This window comes from Equus caballus, chromosome 5 (assembly GCF_041296265.1).
Source record: "Equus caballus isolate H_3958 breed thoroughbred chromosome 5, TB-T2T, whole genome shotgun sequence".
Lineage (NCBI taxonomy): Eukaryota > Metazoa > Chordata > Mammalia > Perissodactyla > Equidae > Equus > Equus caballus.
Window position 1 is genome coordinate 42,226,716 of NC_091688.1, and position 22,220 is coordinate 42,248,935.

At 44.5% G+C, this 22,220-nt stretch overlaps 3 protein-coding genes, 1 long non-coding RNA gene and 1 other non-coding gene across 28 annotated transcripts in view; 3 read left to right on the top strand and 2 right to left on the bottom strand.

The window, feature by feature from the left end:
• UBAP2L (ubiquitin associated protein 2 like) overlaps positions 1-527 on the bottom strand; it is a 41,458-nt gene extending 40,931 nt beyond the window's left edge. For 3 of the 12 annotated variants that reach the window (XM_070268149.1, XM_070268144.1, XM_070268134.1), the window contains exons 1-2: positions 424-491; positions 1-62 (exon numbers count right to left, since the gene is read on the bottom strand). The gene's annotated coding sequence lies outside the window, so the exon portion shown is untranslated. The other 9 variants (XM_070268155.1, XM_070268141.1, XM_070268166.1 and 6 more) reach the window with 7 other exon arrangements.
• On the top strand, positions 201-13,120 carry LOC100056786 (protein C1orf43 homolog). Of its 3 annotated transcripts, none has more exons than XR_011439174.1 (10): positions 201-333; positions 702-803; positions 4,890-5,007; positions 5,222-5,275; positions 5,907-6,073; positions 6,161-6,219; positions 8,240-8,333; positions 9,931-9,971; positions 11,975-12,070; positions 12,677-13,120. XR_011439174.1 is itself a non-coding variant. In XM_014739810.3 (10 exons), exons 1-10 carry the CDS (start codon positions 268-270, stop codon positions 12,776-12,778), a joined length of 933 nt encoding a protein of 310 aa, XP_014595296.1. In that variant the 5' UTR covers positions 201-267; the 3' UTR covers positions 12,779-13,120. The 3 variants fall into 3 exon arrangements, 2 of the variants coding, with proteins under 2 accessions (XP_014595296.1, XP_001496443.2); XM_014739810.3 differs by having other exon boundaries at positions 11,941-12,070; XM_001496393.5 differs by lacking the exons at positions 201-333; positions 702-803; positions 4,890-5,007; ... (2 more) ...; positions 6,161-6,219; positions 8,240-8,333 and adding an exon at positions 9,469-9,575 and having other exon boundaries at positions 11,941-12,070.
• Positions 9,149-22,220, bottom strand: part of LOC106783182 (uncharacterized) — a 14,725-nt gene continuing 1,653 nt past the window's right edge. For 2 of the 3 annotated variants that reach the window (XR_002808044.2, XR_002808040.2), the window contains 2 exons: positions 15,903-15,937; positions 9,149-14,106 (listed from right to left, as the gene is read on the bottom strand). This is a non-coding gene — a long non-coding RNA (uncharacterized lncRNA). The other variant, XR_002808043.2, reaches the window with a different exon arrangement.
• Positions 17,188-17,267, top strand: MIR190B (microRNA mir-190b). The gene has a single exon (NR_032840.1). It is a non-coding gene; the product is annotated as a microRNA mir-190b (primary transcript).
• Positions 17,258-22,220, top strand: part of TPM3 (tropomyosin 3) — a 27,918-nt gene continuing 22,955 nt past the window's right edge. For all 9 annotated transcript variants that reach the window (XM_005610085.4, XM_070268181.1, XM_001496060.6 and 6 more), the window contains exons 1-2: positions 17,258-19,008; positions 19,618-19,743. In XM_005610085.4, coding sequence (XP_005610142.1) covers positions 18,892-19,008; positions 19,618-19,743 — 243 coding nt within the window. In that variant the 5' untranslated portion in view covers positions 17,258-18,891. The remainder of the gene's footprint in view (positions 19,009-19,617; positions 19,744-22,220) is intronic.

Consider the following 22,220-nt stretch of genomic DNA (forward strand, 5'->3'; position numbering starts at 1 on the left):
AGGCGTAGTTCCGCGTCTCCCCGCTCGCCGCTCCGGGTGCCATTGCCTGCCTGAGTCACGTGCTGGGGGGAAGCGGGAAGGCGTCGTTCTTCTCTCCCGGCCCCCCCATCCGCCATGTTTTCAGGCCGGGTCAGCCTTGGTCTTTCCTCGTAAGGAAATGGCCGAGGAGCTTCAGGGAACCCAGGCGCCGTTGCCTCGGCGGAGCCCGGGCTGACAAAGCAGGGCAGCGGGGTAAACCCGAGAGGTTCTGCGCGGGGTGGGACGGCCATGGCGTCCGGCAGTAACTGGCTGTCCGGGGTGAATGTCGTGCTGGTGATGGCCTACGGGAGCCTGGTGAGGAGATCCCCCACCCTGCTGTCGCGTCTGACCCAGTAGAGACCCTCCTCTTGAGTTGTTCCCTGTCCTCATTCTCCACCCACTCACCTGCGCTTTTTCTGGGCTTTGACTCCTATCCCAGGAGTACCTGGGAGCGTAAGCCACCGAGTCGGACCGCCCCGCCCCTGGCCGAGAACCCTCCCTCCAAGACCCTTGGACCAGACCCCCCGCGCCTTTCCCCACCCCATCAGCCTTGCTTTGCCCCAAGTTATACCGCGAAGCATCCCTGAGAGTCGGAACCTGGGGATTTAAATGAAAGCATGCCTTTTTTTTTTTCACTGTCTTTTTATTAAAGATTCTTTGTTTCTCTCGTATCTTTTGGACAGGTGTTTGTACTGCTATTTATTTTTGTGAAGAGGCAAATCATGCGCTTTGCAATGAAATCCCGAAGGGGACCTCATGTCCCTGTGGGACACAATGCCCCCAAGGTAGGTCTTTAAGGCACGAGATAGGCCTGGTTCTCCAGATCATTTAGGGCCCAGAATGAAAATTCCTTTGCCTTTAGAAATGACTTTAATTCCCATGTTTCCATGTCCAGTTACCCACGTTCTTACGTTAGTAGATTGAGCAAAAACTGTCAGCTTGGGTCCTGGCTTACCAGCTCACTGCTGTGGCACAGCATGTAGCATACCCAGGAACTTCAGTTTTTGCATCTGCAGAAGGAAGGACTTGGATTAAAATTTCCAATTCTTTGTGGTAAGATGTTTCCCAGTTCAACTTGTAAACTACCCAGTGTTTTCTGTTGCTATTTAAATTTTGTTTAAGGATGGGGTTAGGGTGGTTAGAATTAGCCTGAAATCAATGAGAAGAGTTGCCTTTGCGGAAGTTTAGATTTATAAGAACCCCATAAATCATCTAGTTCTGTTATTCATGTTACAAATAGAAACCTAAGAAAAGGAAGCAGCTTACCTGAGATATATGCAAAGTGAATAACCATTGGTCTCTGTCTATGCTCTCTCTATATGTAATTGCCTTCCTTTCCTTGGCTTTAAATATCTACTGATGAAATTTTATCTCTGTTCCCACCCTCCTTCCTGAATTCAATACTTATATATCCAACTGCCTACCTAACATTTCCATTTTGATAGGTATCTCAAACTTAACATGTCTAAATCAGAACTCTTGACACCCCACTTCCACCCCCATCCTGCTTCTTCTGTCTTCCACTTCTGGGTAAGGGACCTGCTGCCCTTACTGACCTCCTTTTGTATAGCTTTCCTCTGATCACTGGTATCCAGCTACAGTGGTTGACTTCCCCACCTTTATATATACTGTTACTGTGGCCTAGAGTGATCTTTCTCTGGTCTTCACTTAGCTAGCTGATTTGTTCTTTACATCTTAGATCAAAGATTATTTTCTCCAAAGAAAAATGCTTATTATCTGTTTTAAAGCAGGTCCTCTTCTTTGTTTTCTCATAGTACTCTGATTTTTTCTAGATAGCATTTTACCACAAATTTTCTTTTTTTTTTTTTTTAAGATTTTTTTTTATTTTTTCCTTTTTCTCCCCAAAGCCCCTCTGGTACACAGTTGTATATTCTTCGTTGTGGGTCCTTCTAGTTGTGGTATGTGGGACGCTGCCTCAGCATGGTTTGATGAGCAGTGCCATGTCCGCGCCCAGGATTCGAACCAACGAAACACTGGGCCGCCTGCAGCGGAGCGCGCAAACTTAACCACTCGGCCAAGGGGCCACCCCCCACAAATTTTCTTTTATGTTTAATTGTCTATTTGTTTAATGCCTCTCTTCCACTAGACTGTAAGCTTCAAGAATGCAGGCACTATGCCAGTTTTGCTCACCTCTGTAAAACCAGGACCTACACATAGTAGGTACTCAATAATTCATTGTTGAGTGAAAAGCAAGTGGCAGAGCTAGAGCTAGTAAACAATTCTCTGAACTCCTAGACCAATATTCTTTCATTAACCAGTACTATTAACTCTCCCCTCCATGTTCTTTCCTTTCCCCTCTATGTTCTTTCCTCAAGGAAGATGTCATGGGCTGAAACTTCAATAGAGCTCCTTCCACATTCCCTGTTTTCTCCAAATGCCAGCTGCCTCCCATAGGAGGGATATAGGCTTGGCTTCCAGTACGTCATGAGCCAATCAAAACTTGGACTATATAAGAACGCCTCGGACAAGATGAGATCAAGATTCCTATTGCTTTAGAAAATTCTTTCATCTAAATTCTCATCCATTGCATTTGCAAGTATAAATCAGCAAAAGCACTTTGAAAAGTATTTGAGCATTACCTAGTAAGATTGCACATGTACCTAATCCATAGCCCAGAATTCCACTCTTACCTTAGAGAAATTAATTTTCATTCATGTGTACCAGAAGACATGTACAAGAATAGTCGTAGCATTGATCACAATTTTTTTTTTTTTTGGGTATTTTTTAGAGTGAGGAAGATTGGCCCTGAGTTAACATCTGTTGCCAGTCTTCATCTTTTTGCTTGAGGAAGATTGTCTCTGAGCTAATATCTGTGCCAATCTTCCTCTTATTTTTGTATGTGGACGCCAGCACAACATGGCTCAGTGAGCGGTGTGTAGGTCTGTGCCTGGGATCCAAACCCGTGAACCCTGGGCCGCTGAAGCAGAGCACATAAACTCAACCACTACACCACCAGGCCAGCCCCCATAATATTTTAGAAAGAAACTGTTAATCTAGATGTCCACTTGAGAATGGATATATAATGATGTATTTGTATTCTGGAATACTATAAGGAATGAAAACAAACTGAAGATAAATATATGAACACAAATGAATCTCCAAAATATTTTTGAATGAAAAAAGTCACAAACATGAATGAAACTTGAAAAGCTGAATGAAAAAAGCCAGAAAGCCATTCATTAAAGAATATGTTCCATAAGATTTCATTCCATTTATATGAAATTCTAGGATAAGCAGAACTATATTGATAGAAAGCACATCAGTGTTGCCTGGGGCAGGAAGGGGAAGGTTGACTGCAAAGGGGTATGAAGAACATTTTAGGATGATGGAAATGTTTTGTATCTTGACTAGAATGGTGCTTGAGTGGGTATATTCATTTGTCAAAACTCATCAATCTGCACACTTAAAATGGATGCATTTTGGGGTCCAGCCCAGAGGCATAGTAGTCAAGTTTGCATGCTCTGCCTCTGTGGCCTGGGGTTTCTGGGTTCAGATCCCAGGAGCAGACCTACACACCACTCATCAAGCCATGCTGTGGTTGCATCCCACGTACAAAATAGAGGAGAGTGGCAACAGATGTTAGCTCAGGGACAATTTTCCTCACCAAAAAAAAAAAAAAAATGTATGGCATGTAAATTCAACTTAAATAAAGTTTATGTAAAATTTTAAAAGACAGGTTGCAGAAGAATTCAGAAAGTATTTACCACTTATATAAAGTTCAAAACCAGGCAAAGCTAAACATCTTGTTTAGGGTGACATGATAAAACAGAGAAGAAAAATAAGACTTGACAAATTAAGATTGGGGGTTGCATTCGATCAGGGATGGGCAGACAAGACTTCAAAGGCCGTCCAATTCATAAACTGGATAGTGGATACAGGTTTTCATTTTAATGATTTTTATAGTTTCTTAAAATCTACATATGTGGGGGCCAGCCCGGTGGCGCAGTGGTTAAGTTCACACGTTCTGCTTCTCAGCGGCCTGGGCTTTGCTGGGTTGGATCCCGGTTGTGGACATGGCACCACTTGGCATGCCATGCTGTGGTAGGCGTCCCACATATAAAGTAGAGGAAGATGGGCACGGATGTTAGCTCAGGGCCAGGCTTCCTCAGCAAAAAGAGGAGGACTGGCAGTAGTTAGCTCAGGGCTAATCTTCCTCAAAAAAAAAAAAAAAAAGTACATATGTGTATTCTGTATATGGTATATTTCACAGTGGAAGTTTAAAAAGTTACAAGAAAAAAATCTACTTAATGGGGCTCTGGCAACCCTCTTAAGAGAGATGAATATGAAACTATTAACAGTGGCTAACAGTAGGTAAATGAAAGGTGAGGCCTTTAGTACCTTTTTGTATTTTGTACCACAAATGTGAATTGCCTACTTAAAAAATTAAATATGCTTTAGAAGAAAGCCTGTAGAAGTTCTGTAGTCCACCAGGTAGGAAGTCCCCAAACTATTAGAAACCATGTACAGGCCTCTTTATAGCGTTTTAGATTAGATTATGACTTCCAGTTGCTGTCCATTTTTACACAGCTTGGGAAGTTCTTTATAACACCTAACCAAGATTCTTGTAAACCAAGTTGAAAGTCAGAAATAATGTTGATGCTATAGAGCTTGAAGGAATTCTGGCAGGTTAAAAGATCTAGCTTAGCAATGGACAGTTTGGAGAGGTTCTTAGAGAACCCAATCCCATTCTTTCTTCACTTCTTGAGTCTTATCTGGCAAATTCATTAGCCAAATGAGCATTTTGTCTGCTTCTGTTGTCTTAGTTGTTCACTTGCTCTGCCCCATTTCCAGACTGATAGGAAGCTGAGTACAGGGTAAGTGATTGTGTATTCTTTTCTGTACGTGAACAGGACTTAAAAGAAGAGATTGATATCCGACTATCCAGGGTTCAGGATATCAAGTATGAACCTCAGCTCCTTGCAGATGATGATGCAAGACTGCTACAGCTGGAAACCCAGGGAAATCAGAGTATGTGGCATGCTCTTGGAGGATACCTCAGCGAGGAGTCCCACAAACTCAGAATGCCTTTGCTCTCAGGGTTGTCAACATAGCTGCTGACAAAATCAGCAGCTTTAGTTCCTTTGTTACTGGGTAAACATCAGAGGTGGGGAAGCAGTTATTAGCTTGTTGGAGTTTGGAGAATTTTAAGGGTTATGCCTGAGACCAGTCTCTCTCTCAACAGATTGCTACAACTATCTATACAGGATGAAAGCACTGGATGCCATCCGTGCCTCTGGTAAGGGCTACTTGACGGGTCATTCAGGATCCTGAAAGCTCACCTGGGGAAGAGAGGGAAGAACCCACTTTATATATGTTAGAATTTGTCTTTTCTGCATATCCCTGGCTTGTAGGAATTTCCTACAATTTTGCAGGTACTGGGTACTATTTTGCCAAAGGAAATGATGTAGGTGAGTTATTTCTTCTCCAAAGAGTCTGGATTTGTTTTGTTCTTCTCTTTAGACCTTCAGTTTCATAAACTGGATGGTGGTAATTTGCTTGTTTTTCCACAAAAGACGGGTGGCATCTGCTTTTTCTCTAAGCTCAAAATAAATGCTTCTTGAATTCTTTTCATTCTGTGACCATTGTCATATATGCTCGGTCTCTACCAAAACATAGTTTATATCTTAAAGCCAGGATGGGTAAATAGGAGGGAAAAAGGACAATGACACTATTGTGTATCATTGGTATAGCTTACAATTGTGTTGCTGCCACCAAGTGACCACTCAGACACGGCTCTGTACTTCTAGTCTTAATTCCATTAGAATTTACCCCCAGCTCACTCATTGGACCCATTTCTAAGTTTGGGAAATTAACTAGAAAGAGTAATGAATGGGAGAAGGAGTATCACTGTGTTATTATCTCCTCAGAGATCCCATTTCATGCTGATGGCCGGCATCCCTGTTCCTTAATGGGCAAGAATTTCCGCTCCTACTTACTAGATCTTCGAAACAGTAGTACTCCTTTCAAGGGTGTGCGCAAGGCCCTCATTGATACCCTGCTGGATGGCTATGAGACAGCCCGCTATGGGACAGGGGTAAGCTGGATGGCCATTTTTTTCCTTCAGGGAACTAAAGGGATGCCCCAGACTGAGAGATCCTCACTCTTCCTTCTCTTTCTTCAGGTCTTTGGCCAGAGTGAGTACCTGCGCTATCAGGAGGCCCTGAGTGAGCTGGCCACAGTGTGAGTTTGGAGGGGAGCATGTCAAAGGGGCTGGTTAGAGAATATAGCAGTGCTGGACTGTTCTCACAATGAAATGACCTTCATAAAGCATTATGAACAGAATCCATGATAACATAAGACTTGTCAGGTCCTAGACTATTAGAATTGCCTCTTGCTCACATTTGAAAGCAGATGCTGCTCTACAAGCTATTAAGATCAGCTTCTCCTACTTTTGTGCACCTCTTTTTTTTTTTGCTTATGTTTTTTAGTCCAGCTCAGTAAAATGTCAGAATTGGTGTAACCTATGACACCAATAAAGGAATAAAGTTTTTCAGCATACAGAGATTCCTTCTCTTCCAGGGTCCCAGTGTCTTCCTTTTGTGTCTTGGTCTGATAAAAGTAAGAACTAAATGCCACCCATTTTTATTACCACTTAAAGAATTAGTAACCCTGTCTGAAACAAAGGACATCACCATAGAATCAGCTGTTGAGTGTGTTATAGGAGAGGAATCAAGACTTTTGTCTGAGAATGTCTTAAATATGTACTAAAATAGCTTCATTATGTTGTTTACGTAAAAGTTAAAATGAAAGAATGAAGAGGGAAAGCCAATCTAGAATAAAAAGTTAGTTACCAGATATGAAAGAAATACATCTATTTTCTGCTGTGTTGAATATGGCTCTTTCTCAAAAGATAACGGGTATGTCTGTTCTGTCTAATCTCTGTTCCTAAAAATAAACTACCTTGTTCATAACAACAAAAGATTCTAGTAAAAGCTACGTAGAACAGTAATGAAAATGAACGTGTGGAGAGGATGGAAAAGGCCATTTGGTCTAGAAGTCAGGCAGGAGGCCTGTTCAAAATTCAGTTTCTTTGAAAGACAAATACTGTATGATTCCACTTATATGAGGTACCTAGAGTAGTCAAATTCATAGAGACAGAAGATAGAATGGTGGTTGCCAGGGACTGGAAGAAAGGGGGAATAAGGAGTTGTTTAACAGGTAGAGAGTTTGTTTTGCCAGATCAAAAGAATCATTTTGCCAGATCAAAACAATGTGAACATACTTAATGCTACTGGATTGTAAACATTTGAATATGGATAAGATGGGGGGCCAACCATGTGGCCGAGTGGTTAAGTTAGTGTGTTCCCACTTTGGCAGCCCAGGGTTTTGGCAGTTCAGATCCTGGGTGTGGGCCTAGCACCACTCATCAAGCCATGCTGAGGCAGTGTCCCACATAGCACAACTAGAAGGACCTGCGACTAGAATGTACAACTATGTACTGTGGGGCTTTGGGGAGAAGAAGAAAGAAAGAAAGAAAAAAAAAGATTGGCAACAGCTGTTACTTCAGGTGCCAATCTTTAAAAAAATTTAAAAAAATAAATGGATAAGATGATAAATTTTATGTGTATTTTACCACAACTTTTTAAAAAAATTCAGTTTCTTTTGATTTCAAGTTTCTAAAAAGTTCAGTGGGTATGGTGAAAAGGATATAGGCTGTGAAATCTGACAAACTTAGGTTTGAATCCCAGCATTCTGTCACTTCCTAGCTTTGTGACCTCGGGCAAGTTACTTAATGTTACCCAGTTTCTTAACCTGCAAAACAGAGATGATGCTAACATATAAGGATATTGGGATGTTAATAAATTAGATGTTGGTAAAGTACCAAGTTTAATGTCCTAACATATGGTAAGTACTCAATAGTTATTTCTATTCTTATTTTTTGGTATTCAGTTTTCAAGGGACTCTCTTTGGACTGGGAGCATATTAGTGGCATACACACACTAGGTGAATCAGCAGGATTAACAGTTTTCTTTAAGCATAGTGAGATGAAGAAAAGGTTGAGCCAGAGCCAGGGACCGAGTGGGAAAACTGGTTTCTCTGCTATTTCTAAGTTACTAGATGGGATTTTAGCAACTAGTTTATAAGATAGGACAGAGACCATTTGTGGCTACAGCTGCATTTATGAGATGGATGAACCTTGAATTGTATTCTTCCATTAGTCCTCATTCTCTCCGTGACCTGCCCTCCCTGTATTCTTCAGGGTCAAAGCACGAAGTGGGAGCTCTCAGCGCCAACACCAGTCAGCAGCCAAAGACCTAACCCAGTCTCCTGAAGTCTCCCCAACAACCATCCAGGTGACATACCTCCCCTCCAGTCAGAAGAGTAAACGTGCCAAGCACTTCCTCGAATTGAAGAGCTTTAAGGACAACTATAACACACTGGAGAGTACTCTGTGATGGAGCTCAAGGACTCTCGCATTGATGGAGCCAGACAGACTGCAGTGCGCTTGCTGGGCAGCCCTCAGGTCATCTGGCTCAGCAGGCCTAGACTCAATCAGCTGAAGCTCCTGTTGTGCCCAGAGCTCTTAGAGCTCATGCCTAGAGGATCATTCTCCAACCCTTTCTTATGGCCAGTTTCAGAACATCAGTTAAGACTTTATTTTCCCTTGGTAGCACTTTTTTCTGGAGTTGAATTCAGATGTTTTTCTTAATATTTCTGTCAAAGCTTCCTTAAAAATCCTCACTTGGTTTTGATCATAGTTCATCTGCCCTTTTCCAGACTATAAATAATCCCAAGGGTGAGAAATGAGGTGACAGGGCTTGGTGTCTTCCGTATCTACCCCTTTGTACATGGTTGAATGGGAACCATTTGGGTTTGAGCATCTTAGAGTTGGTTGGTGGGAAAGGTAGAGAGGAACTGGTGGGGAGGTCAGGTAAGGCCGTGAGTGGTATGTGGAATAACTTACCTTGGTGCTCCACTTAAACCAGGCTGTGTTGAAACATTAACACGACTTCCCTGATGTGCAAGGATCTGCCCTTCCACTTTCATGCCATACTCTCGTGAATAAATTGAAAAGGGAATATTTTGACATCTGACATAATCTCATTCTCCCTCATTTATTGGGGATGCTATGGGACAGTGTGAAGGGATGGTCAGACCAATGCACTGGTTTGACTTTATAAATTATTTAATAAAATGAACAATTAAAAAATAAAGCATATGATTCATTTCTTTACAGTTGCCTTTTAATAAAACAGGCATATGATAATGTTCTCTGGACCTAGAACCAAATGGACACTCCTTGGGACCCGAACAAAAGAAATCCTAAAATTAGGACTGTGCTCCTTGCTCACAGAATTGCCTGTGTCACTCATAGAAGGTTGGAGAACTAGGATTCCCTTAGGTCTCCCAGGCAACAGGCCAGGTGACCAATCAACTCCTAGGCCTAGGGTCATTGTTGGAAGCGTAAATGTTGCTATGACTACTGAAACCTCGGTGACTGAACTAAACAGAAAGGAGAGCCTGCTCAGTCTCCTAAGACCACATCAAGCATGTCTGTACATATGTCTACGGAAAAAATGACAAAAGTAGAAGAGGTATGCAGAGTTGGGAGGAGGGGCTGGGTTGGAGGAGATTCCTTTGGTGAGGTTTCCAGGTCAATTTACCAGAAGTGGATGGTTTTCTGAGAGAGGATCTTGATGTAACAGAAGAATAGTAACAGAAGTGGGAGACTATTTCTGGCACATAGTGGGTATTCAAATGTTTGTTCCATATCAACCCCTGCATGTTTTCTTTGATCCATTCTGAAAGGAGAAGGACTTCTCACGTCTCCTAGGAAATTGGCCACTCCCTCTCTAAAGAGGAAAGTCTATATGTCTCCCACTAGAATAGGGTACTGAGGGTGAGGTACTGGAGATCAAGGCAGATCAACAGAACTTCCTTTTCTTGCAGAGTTTTCAAAGGGCCCTGGGACTTAAGAAGATGGTTGACAGGTAATCTCTGCTTCTATTCCTTCCCTTATCCTTCAGCTTGACCTTTTCACACTCCTCTCCTCCCTGAGCCACCTCTGATATCTGTTCCATCTTGTTAGGGGCCCACCAAGAAGGAAAACGGGGCCAGCCTGGTTACATAGTAGTTAAGTTCACACGCTCCACTTTGGCCGCCCTAGGGTTTACTGGTTTGGATCCTGGGCACAGACCTACACACCACTCATCAAGCCATGCCATGGTGGCATCCCACATAGAAGAACTAGAAGGACTTAGAACTAGGATATACAACTATACGCCGGGGCTTTGGGGACAAAAAAAAAAAGATTGGCAACAGATGTTAACTCAGGCCCAATCTTCCTCACCAAACAAAAAAAAGGGGGGGAAACAGGTATGGAGGGGGAAGAAGCAGCCCTGGTTCTCACAAGCAGAGATGAGCCTCCTCATGCCACTAGGTTAGGCTGTATAGACAATGATTTTTATTGCCCCTAGCTTCCCATTCTCTGAAGGAAAACGAGCAAGGTTTCATCATTTTTATTTTTTAAGGTTAATTCAGGTGTTTGTTGCTTGGCATTGTACTAATGTAGTGTGTATGCAGTAAGTATCTGTTGAATGAGTGAATGAGAAGAGTCAAAAGACTGTATCTCCCTCACTTACGGAGCTTTTTAAAAAACACATGTTCAGGTTAACCCAGAAGATTCTGACTAAAATGGTCTTGGAGTGGATAGGATCAGCCTGTTTTTTAAGGTTTTGCAGGTTACCCAGAGCTAGCAAGGATCCGAGGTAAGAAGAATGCATACTATTTTAGTGGGAGTCAAGGTTGATGCAGCACTTTTTACAAAGGCAGTCTGATGAAATCTATCAAAATTTAAAATTCCTATATCCTTTGGACTGGCAACTCTGCTTCTAAAAATTTACCTTACATATATATACCTACAAAAGCATCAAAACGTACATACACAAGAACGTTGATGACAGCATTGTTTATAGAAGTAAAAAAGCTAGAAATGACCTAGCTGGTTAAACGATGATACAAAAATACTAGGCAGTGTTTAAACAGAAGGAAGCAAATCTCTAGGTCTGATATGAAAAGTCCAAATTGTTAAGTAATACTGCTTATGTAAATGTATGATTTCATGTTTGGCTTTTTTCCAAGGAAATTAGCCCTGAGCTAACATCCGCCACCATCCTCCTCTTGTTTTCCTGAGGAAGACTGGCCCTGAGCTAACATCTGTGCTCATCTTCCTCTACTTTATATGTGGGACACCTGCCACAGCATGGCTTGATGAGCAGTGCTAGGTCCGTGCGCAGGATCTGAACTGGTGAACCCCGGGCTGCCGGAGTGGAGCGTGCAAACTTAACTACTGTACCACAGGGCCGGCCCCTGATTTCATGTTTAAAAAAATTAAAAGATATACTTGTTGGTATATGATAGAAAAATTTTCTGGTAAGATATACAAGAAACTGTGATAACTGTTGAGAAGGACTGGGGCAAAAGAATGAAGCTTTCACTTATTTTTTTTTTTTTTGAGGAAGATTAGCCCTGAGCTAACATCTGCCGCCAATCCTCCTCTTTTTGCTGAGGAAGACTGGCCCTGAGCTAACATCTGTGCCCATATTCCTCTACTTTATATGTGGGATGCCTGCCACAGCATAGCTTGCCAAACTGTGCCATGGCCATACCCAGGATCCAAACCGGTGAACCCTGGGCTGCTGAAGCAGAACATGTGCACTTAACTGCTGCGCCACCGGGCCGGCCCCTACAAAAATTAATATCCGTGACACATGGTTATTATGATAATTAAATACTTAACATATTCTAGGTTCTAAGTCAGTTCTAGTTGCACCTTCAAGGAGTTTGCAGTCTTCTGACACTGGCACAGAGGTTCTATTGAAGAAGCAGCCTCACTGATGATGTTTTTTTTTCCACTCCTAACTCTAACCCATTCAACTCCTACCTCTGTACCTGGGGCAGGTGGCGAAATTCACACACTCATTGTCTGTGGCAGATGACATTGAGCCAGAGAAGAAACCCGTATGCCACCCTAAGGATGCAGGACACCATGGTACAGGAGTTGGCACTGGCCAGTAAGCAACTACTGATGGTGAGTTCTAGCAAGGGTGACCTGAAGTCTCATCCACTACTGCCCTGTGCCTTTGCCTACAGGGGTTCCCAAGCTCTCAGTCTCTGCCTTTACTCACCCATCTTATTTGACTCCATTACACCTAAGCAATAACTCTTTAACTCCAAATGACAACGTTCTTTTTCATTAAGTGATTCTTTGCATCCAGCTGCAGATGGCACATTCTAAAGTCCCAAAGTACAGTCTAGTTCTTGTTCTTCTCATCTTGGTGAGACTCAAAACTGCTTCTTAGTGCCCAGCACCTGCCTCTCAGAACCTCTGTCTTCCTGGAGTCCCCAATTGCTGTCATGTCACTATCTTTGTATTCCAAGTGCCTAGCAGAGTTTCTGGTTCATGGTATGTTCTCAGCAACTATTTGCTGAAAATGGGGCTTCACCCATGGAGAAAAAATTGAGTAGGCTTCCCCACCAAGAGTTTAGCCTCTATGCTACTGCCTAGCTTTATGTCACAGCTGCTAAGTCCAGATCCAAGAGAACATGAATGATGGGAAAGCAACCCGGGAGAGAGAATGAGAAAGAAGGGTAAACAGAGGGCAAACATCACACTCTGTTCTGCCCTCTCCACCAGGTCCGTCAAGCTGCCCTGCACCAGCTGTTTGAAAAGGAGCATCAGCAGTACCAGCAAGAACTAAATCAGATGGGCAAAGCTTTTTACGTGGAGAGACTCTGATGGCATCCAAAACATTGTCCTTCCATTCTCACCATGCCTGCTAACCTAGCCTTCTTGAGCCCCTGCCACCTTGAACAGCCTTCCCAAAACACACCTGGATCTAGTTATCTGCCCAGGACTTAACACAGTGCTCCCACTCTCACCTTTTGCTCTCATGTCAACCCCTGGTGCTATTTGGGAAACAATCTCTGAGACAATGGTAACAAGAGTGACGCCTTGTGGTCAGAATGAGGTATGCAGTGTTGATGTAAGTAGGGGTATGGGTGGTTGAGAGATGAACAATGTGAGGGTAGAGAATCTTGATTTGGTTTAACAAATAAAGCTAGCTCTTAAAGGTTCAAACTTAGACCGCCTGACTCATTCTTTCAGCCCTAAATCTTGATTTGTTTCAAAAGTGCTTATTTGCAGCTGCCATAATCTTAATATAGCTTCCTGGATTTTGCTCACCACCTCTCAGATCTCACTTCCACTGATCTTTTCTGTACACTTAGGCAAATAGCTCTGACTGTGGCTATTAATCACAGGTACTGTGCTGCTTGAGTGTCAGGAGGCCTGGAGTTTAGGTTTTGAGTTGGCCAGTTATTGTGAGACCTCGAACAAGTCTCTTTCCTCTGCCTGAAATTCTCACCTCTGCAAAATACAGGGTTCCAAACTCAAATGCCTTCAGGAGTCAGGCAAGTAATATAGCAAGTGTAATGAAATAAGGAGTGGTGGGATTTATGGGGAACTGGAAAGAGCATGTTAAATCTAAGGGCATTCAAAATTCTGAAAAATACTGACTAATCATATGCATCTATAGGCCATAGAGAACTTACTTATAAAGATCTACGTTACATACAAATGACATCCCAGGCCAGAGAGACCCCCATTTTGCAGCCAGTAACAGTTGCAGGAACCCACTGTCACTCTCTGATGTAATCACCATCATACATACTTTTCCCTATTCTCTCACCTTGTCATCTGCAACCTCATTGGTCACTTATCCTTTCCACACTGATCTTTTCCTGCCCTCAACTCCATGTGTGGCTATGTCTCCCCTGCAAAATTGACACCTCCCACCCACCTCGTGCCCACTCACAAGTCTGTCTGTATCCTTCAATATTCATTTTTCATCTCAGCTGTCACAGCTTCTCCTTCATTCTCTCCCTACACACCCCACTGATGAGCACAGGGAGGCAGCAGGGTATAAAGAGACGAGCACACTGGGGCACGCTTCGTGGCGCCGTGGTTAAGTTCACAAGCTCTGCTTCAGTGGCCTGGGGTTCGCCGAGTTGGATCCCAGGTGTGGACCTGCCCACCACTTGTCAAGCCATGCTGTGGCAGGTGTCCTACATATAAAGAGGAGGAAGATGGGCACAGATGTTAGCTCAGGGCCAGTCTTCCTTAGCAAAAAGAGGAGGATTAGCAGTGGATGTTAGCTCAGGGCTAGTCTTCCTAAAAAAAAAGAGAGAAGAGCACAGGCTGTGGAGTCAGGTGCGGCTTCAAAGTCTGGATTCCCCTCTTAATTGTTTTGTCGCCATATGTAAGTTACTTCTCTGAGCCTCAGTTTCCTCTTCCGAAAATGGGGACAATAATACCCATCTCATAGGATCATTATGAGGATTAAATAAGGTATGTAGAGAGCAAGCCTGGTGCTTGGCAGTCAGTAGGTATCCTCCATTTCCCTCTGACTTTCCCTGTGACTCAGGCCCTTTGAGGTTCCCTTGCTAACTCCCTGGCCAGCCCCCTTAATGCAGCTCAAATATCATTTCTCCATCCCAAGCCTGTCTCTCTTTCTGTCCTATATATATCCATTCATCCTCCAGCCCCCATCAGCCCTGCTTCCCAAGCCCTCTTATCCTTAGTCAATAGCTCCTCATGGGTTCTTACACCTAACAAGACATGGAGCTCACAGACTGAGGGGTGGGGAGGCAGGCGTTGAATAAGTAATGATGGATGATGGGAGTTGCATAGGAGACAAAACCACACGCAAGTGGCCTGCATTTGACCCACAAACCTGAGACTGAGTCTCCCATTCCTTCTGCCTGTTCCCCCGTCCTCGATTTCCTTGCAGGTTCATCCGCCTTCACTTCTTCCATCTTCCCTCATATCTCTCTCCCAGCCGCCCTCCGCTACTTCTATATGAGCAGTATAGCCTAATGTTAGGAGAACAGGCTTTCACACTGGACAGATCTGGGTTTGAATCTGGTTCTGTCACTCACTGCCTGTGTGGCCTTGAGCAAGTTACTTTAACTTTCTGGGTCACAGTTCCTTATATGTAAAATAGAGAGAATGCCTACCTCACTGGCTTGTGGTGGGGATTAAGTAAAACACTTAGCAGAGAGGTGGCACATAATGTCCAATAAATGGTAACCCACAATGATGTTTTCCTGCCCTATGATAGTTTTTTCCCTTTTTATTTCCTCTCCATTACCTGGCTGCCCCCACCTCCCACCACACAGCCTCACCAATCCCTTTTATTCCTCTTTCCTCTGTCCATTTGGACTCACAGAACACCCCCATCCCCTCTGTCTTGATCCCTGACCTTGGCCTCTGTCCCCAGGGCTTGTCAGTGCCAGGCTGACTCCAGTATTGGCAGGCAGGCCCCCTACAAAGCCCATCTCCCCTGATCCTCTCTGCCTACTCTGTCTGCTCTCATCACATCAACTGAGTAGTTCACCCCATTACACCCATCCAACCCCTTTCCCTCTGTGGCTGGTGCCTTCCCCAGCTCCTCTGGCTCAGAAGGGCTCAGTCTTGTTTGAAATGGCTGCATAGAAGTTACTTCCAGCAGAGCTAGAAAGCTTTCATCGGAGGTCATCTGATGTTTCTGCCTAGTTATACTATCCAAAGTCTCCTCCTAAGAGAGCTGCTCCTCCCTACATCAATATTCCCAGTCTCTGCCTCTGTTCCCCTAGTGCCCCAAACACTAAAGTCCTTTCTATTCCTACTAGTCCCTTTCCCAGCCTCTTTCCCTCCACCCTCTGGTTCTCCAGGGTAGTCAAGTTTCCCAGAGAAGGGAACTAAAATTTGGGAGTGGGGGTGGGGCGGGGGTTAAGGTAGGAAGGACAATCAAGAAAGTAAAAATTACACACACACTCCCACTGAAAGCCATAAAGGAACAAGGACATAAGACAATACCTACCTTGGGGGCTTGTACGCCGATTTGCTAGTCTTCCCCTGGAAGGCAAGAGCCAAACAACAGGAATTGACTGGGGCTTGGGACAAGCTATCGATCTAGATCAAGGGCACTGTGGAGTTGGTGTATGAATTTGTGTGTGTATGCGGGGCGGGGGTTGGGGGTGGTCTGGACTAATGAGAACAAGGACACATGGAACAGGCCTGGGGGCTGAAGCAGAGCATTCTCCTCCCACCCCCACACTTCCACCCAAGCCCCCCACTCCCCACTGCAGCTATAACCCAGGCTCCTTTCTGCCACAGTAGAAAGAAGCATCTGCCTGCCACATGACATTCAACAGACCTGATTCTCTTTAGAAGAAAAACCCCTCAGAAAGGAACCAGGCTGGATCCCTGTGAGGGACAACCCTTAGAGAAGCCAGCCCAGGAGTTCTTGCTGTAAAAAGCCCCAGAAGAGGAGAGTCCTAAGGACTGCAGGCTGCTTTCTGGCAAGAGGGGGTTTCCTCCTTCACCCTTGATCTCCTAAAGTCTTAGTTTCAATTCTGCTGGGCAGGGGAGACCATAAGTCTTCTCTGGAACCTGCTGGAGCCTGCCAGTGAGAGAGGTCACTCTTCTCTTCTGAACATCCAAGGGTGACTTTAAGGAGAATGCCTGGAGGACATGGGGAGAAGGTGAGAAGGGACAAGATGGTGGGAAGAAGCAGCCAAGCATTCTGGAAGTTTCTCATGGCTATTTATCTATAGTACTTAAGAGTGGGAGGGTTCCAGGATGGTGTCACTGAAAGGCCCTCAGCAGTCTTGTGGGGGTGATATGGAAAGGTTAGGAGTTCTGTTGGAAAGGTAAAGCAGGATGTACAAGCCCCCCTCCTCCATCCCCAGAAAGCCTTAGGGCAGCTGGAAGGGAGTTGAGGAGAGCAGGTGGCTAGGCTGACAAGAAGCTGCTGACACTGCTGATCCTCTGGGCGCTGGGGCCGTGACATCAGGGGGAGAAGCTCTGTATGGGAGCTTTTAGGAAGGATAGGTGCCCGGACATGGAGCCCTGCCAGATATTCTCCCTAGTTTAGGCCAACGTGATCCAGCAAAGGCCAGGCACTGGTAGGAGAGGAGCTGAGACAGGGATGGCACGAAAGGCAGATGAGTAAGAGCCAGCTGTCTTGGGAGGCAAAGAGCAGGGATTGGTGCCCTTCCCTAGGGAGATGGCTCTCCGTCTAGCCATGCTTGGTGCCTGGTGTTTCTGCTCTGTCCTTTCTTTGTAGTGTGGGGAAGGCAGATGACCACCAAAGCTCTCCTGCCTGCTTCTGTGTGATATGTTTGATATTGGGTTGTTTAATTAGAAACCAACTAAATGTCAAACATATTCTTACAGCAGTGGGCGCTTTGGCATCACACTCTTTTCTACCTCAACCTCCAGGGCTCTGGGGCTCCTGTCTTTATTACTGAATCTCTTCTCTCCAGGACACCTTTAGAAGACTAGTGGCTGCAACCTACATGGATTTCAGTCTTAAGCTGGAGGGCTAGTATGGGAGCAGGAGAGAGCTGGAATTCGAGTATGAAATTTTCCTATATGTTTCCCTTATACTAGAAGGGATATATCTCTGATCTTCTCTTGTCCTTGTATTTTTCTCCTCCTTATTCAACCCCCTCTCTCTCTACTTATTATCCACTGCTTCCTGTCCCTGGGCTTTCTTTTGCCCTAGTCCCACAGTAGGGGGCTTTGGTTTCTCTGCTTTCCTTCAAGAATCAGTTGATGGTCTATCTGCCTATCTGCCTCCAGTGACTGGAAGCTCTCAAGAGTAGACTTCAATTTTGCCCTTTGCCCTGGTGGGTGTCTCAGTTACCCCGCTACTGGGGCTTAGCGTTATCACTACCCATCTATCCTTGACATAATGACTAATTAGAGCCATTTATATTCTTCCTTGATAGCTCTGGTCACCTTGAACAGTGCCCACCTCTCCTCTGGCATATTCTCAGATTGTATGGTGCCAGTGTACTGAGAGCAATTGCCACTTGTCAGTAATGAGGCCCCAAGTAGAAGAATGAACATGGCCTGGAACTAAGCTGGGGAGAACAGAGCTGGTAATGATGATTATGGTGGTGAGCATGTGGGGGTGGGCGGTAAGAAGGGAGCAGAGGATGGGGAGAAGAGAAGACAGCAACACCTCAGTCTGTGTGGGTATAAAAGTTCTATTTAAAGATCAGTATGGGGAAACAGAGGACATGATCCCATCTGGATTACTCTGACCCTCCCCTGCTTCTCTCCCCACCCCTCTTGAAGCTCTGGGATGGTCTTCCAGATCCCAACCCTACCCTTTTACTCCATCCCTGTGGCTCTTAAGGGGGAGGAATGATGTCTCTCTGCCAAATAGAGACTCTCAAAATAGCACAGGAATTTGATCTGGCGATCTGGGGGAATTGTCAGGGATCATGAGTGACCTCCCCTCTTCACTGTTGCTCAAGCTCCCTGAATACCAGGAATCGAAAGGTAAAACTCAACCAGTGGAGTTTGATCAGCATCCAACACAGTCCAGGTGACAGTAAGGGGGAAGCAGAAGGGTAACTAGGACCCTCTGGGTGAAAACTACCATTCTAGAATTGCCAAAGTCCCCTTTGCTATTTCAATGTTCTCCCCTCCCCTCTCCCTGCTCTTTTAAAACACCCATAGAGGTGCTCAGAGTGAGTGGAAAGTTTCAGGGTCAGGGAGTGCCTCTCCCCTCCCCCACTTTCCATTGTCTAAAATCAGCCTCAGCTGTTCCTCAATTTTTTTTTTGCTGGTGATGTCAGTCCATCAAAGTATCTCACCCTGTGTTCTCCCAGGAGAACAATGATGGGGTGGAGGAAGCTGGAAAGACCATATTAGGAACAAGAGGTGGAGCCATGAGCAGAAATAAAGGTTCAAGTCTGGGGAACTCCTAGACACTCTGTCAGCAGCCCCTCCTTTCTTGCCCTAGTCTCCAATTCTCCAGTGTTCACAGGTGAGCTCACCAACGGCCACTGCTCATGATGGAGGCCATCAAGAAAAAGATGCAGATGCTGAAGTTGGACAAGGAGAATGCTCTGGATCGGGCAGAGCAAGCTGAAGCTGAGCAAAAGCAGGCAGAAGAAAGAAGTAAACAGGTAGGCCCTGGCATTGATCTCTCTCACCTGCTGCTGAACAAGACTGTGAGATGAAAGAGAGTTTGCGTGGGAAAGGCAGTGACCACTGGTGCCAACTTGTTCTTTGGGTGGGAGGGACTCTTTCTCCAGCCTCACTGGATGGGCAGAGGACATCTAGGGTATCTGCCTCAGACTGCCTGTGTGACCTTGGGAAAGTCAGAGGCCCCTTCTGAGCTACAGTATGTTTGCTAGATTTAAGTGGGAGTAGATCATGTTTTAGAAAAACCCTTGATTTCTAAAAGAAAAGGTGAGAGCTTGGTATGCAAGCTCTTTTCCCTTAAATGGAGTCGCAGGCATCTACACTCTGAGATATTTAAAATCCCAGGGTCTTAGATGAAAGACCAGCATGGCTTGGTCATCATCTTAGGATCAGATACCGTAGGGTCACAGGCCAGGGACATAGTATAACTCCTGGGGCAGTTGACTAGAAGTGACTGGGGAGAAAGTGTGTCTCTCTCGGGATGGTAACATAGAGGCTGGACAGGGGTCTGTCAGAGCTGAAGAGCCCAGGGTCTGAGCCTGCACTGTTGTGTATGTATGTCTTGTGTGTGACTCTTGGGGCTTATATAGCTGGAAGATGAGCTGGCAGCCATGCAGAAGAAGCTGAAAGGGACAGAAGATGAGCTGGACAAGTACTCTGAAGCTTTGAAGGATGCCCAGGAGAAGCTGGAGCTGGCAGAGAAGAAGGCAGCTGATGTGAGTATTGGAAAGATGGGGGATGGGTTTAATCTATACACACAGACCTCCATGTTAACATGACTAAATTCCAAACACATTCAGACATATACATACTTGTGGATTCACAGAACACAGACATAGATGCCCACATACATTTTTGCATATAGCCACATGCTGACCCTTGTAATGGCATATATTTTCTTTCTTAAAGATATGTAGAAGTCTGATTTGTGTCTCACTCCCAACCCAGGAATTTAATTATCTTTCCCAGGACCTGGACAAAGGGAGGGGACTCCAAGTCCAGACTGCTATCACTTATCCCACCTCCTCCCCTAGGCCACATTCTTAGCTTTTGTGTCCAAGGCTTGACACGTAGATATGTGTATTAATAGGGAAACTCTCATCTCTCAACTCCCCAGACCAGCCAGTTCAGATTTCACGATGGGACAAAGGAGGTCACAGTGACCCTGGCCCTATATGGGTTTATTTATCTTGGCAAATGTGGGCATCTGCCCTCATGCCACGGAGATGCCATAGTAAGCACTGCTCATAGGGCAGCAGGGAGGATCTTAGAATGATAGACTATAATAGAAATAAGAAGGAATCTTAGAGGGTAAAGGTATCACCACCAGACCTTACTCTGTGTCTTTGACTAAACTACCCAGCTTCTGTGGGGCTGAATTTTCCCATTTGAAAATGAAATTCTCTTTTCTGCTTCATGCTATTCCATAATCACCTACTTTCCTTCATCTTCAACCTTGAAGTTTACCACAAAGATAAATGAGAGACCACATAGGGAAGACTTTTGGAAGAAAATTAACATAGGAATCTTAACAGCAACAAAAGAATGTCCTGGTATTGATGGAAATACAGTCAATTCTCAGCACTGAGTTAATAGGAAAATTGGAGCATATTTTTTAAAACTGCATTTGGTTTTGGAAAATAGCTAAAGAGACAGAGTGGGCCATTCACAAATGTTTTTGGATCCTCCCATTTGGCCTCTTTGCTGTTAGGTTTCTGAGCTCCTCTTTGGCTTTCCACCACTTTCTGTGGCCCAGGGAAGTGATAAGCGTTGTTGACTATATTATGCTAGAGATCAGAGACACAAAGTGGATATAAACATTATATATATTCATAGTTTCCAAAAGTTCAGGCCACTGCAAACTACTAATTCTTCCTTCCTGAAAAACTGCAAAAAACATTGGTTACCCCCAGGGCTTTGGGCAGGTGCTTCATGGTCTGCTGGAGTTGCCTAACCTAGATTCCAGGTATAGATGGATAGATCTCTCTGGTTCCAATAAACAGGCATGGAGATAGACGTTTTCACAAACTGCTGCAATGTCAGGTTAATAACAGTTTTGTGAGATGTTGGGTAACAACTCTCTGGGAAAGTCCTTAGGTTGAAACAGCTAGTATGTGGACTTAAGGAGGTGCTTCCAGGAGCAATGAAAAGAACAAGTCTAACCTGAGATCTTGGGAGAAAGAGAATGAGATAGAAGCTCCAGACAATATACCAATATCATTGGGAAGATAAAGGAGTTTCATGGGGATAAATTCTGTCTGTCCTAAGCTGCGTGTGTGTGTATTAGGACACACACACACACGCACACACACACACACACACACAGTCATCTCCCACCTAGACAGGGTCTATTTAGTATACTCATTTGAAAGAAGCTTCTCATATTTATATAGGAATCCAGCAAAAACCATTTAAATATATAATGTGTGGGTGAAAAATGCATTCAACTTCTCTCCCCCTTGTTACCTTTTCCAACAAGTCGATAAGCACCCTCACAGATATGTAGGAGAACAAGAATAGAAGCGGCCGGTTGTGGGCAGGAGGCAAAAATCTGTTAGCTCTGGTTAAGCTGGAAGCAGGAAGAAAGCTTTCCTCAAAGCTGGGGTCAGCAAACTACTACCTGTGGGGTAAATCTTGCCACAGCCTGGTTTTGTACAAAGTTTTATTGGGACATAGCCATGCCCATTCAGTCACATATTGTGTACTGGCTTTCTCCCTACAATGGAGTAGTTGCCACACCAATATTGACTATCTGGCCCTTTACAGAAAAAGTTTGCTGACTCCTGCCTCAAAGGGTCAAAGAAGGAAAGTGGGATGTTTATAGGAATACAGAAAAGCATTGAATAAGGAGGAGGCAACAAGGTTTAAAGGAGAGAGCAAGAGACAGAGTCATCAGCAACATAATATACACATCTTTGGGGGGAGGGTGCTCTGTCCAGTACAAAGGCAGTTCACCACTCAGCTTCTGCCCTTGAGATTAATAAACAAGTAAACAGAGTATATTACTTTGATGTAGATACAAGGGGAAGAGAGGGGCAGGGAGTTAATAACCACTTGTTTACATAGGGAGTTCTGGTTATCTGAGAAGCCTTTCTGGAAAGCGTAGGATTTGCTAGGACTGTTTGAACAAAGAAAGGGTAAGGTTATGGCAAAGTCAGTCCAAACTTCATTTTTTTACTCCCTGCGTTTGTCT

What these genes read in the sequence shown, in the direction of transcription:
- LOC100056786 (XM_014739810.3), top strand. Translation starts at nt 268, where the DNA reads ATGGCGTCCGGCAGTAACTGGCTGTCCGGGGTGAATGTCGTGCTGGTG. An exon ending in TGGGACACAATGCCCCCAAG is followed by an intron (nt 804 to 4,889) that starts GTAGGTCTTTAA and finishes GTACGTGAACAG; the next exon opens with GACTTAAAAGAAGAGATTGA. An exon ending in TCTCCCCAACAACCATCCAG is followed by an intron (nt 8,334 to 9,930) that starts GTGACATACCTC and finishes CTTTTCTTGCAG; the next exon opens with AGTTTTCAAAGGGCCCTGGG.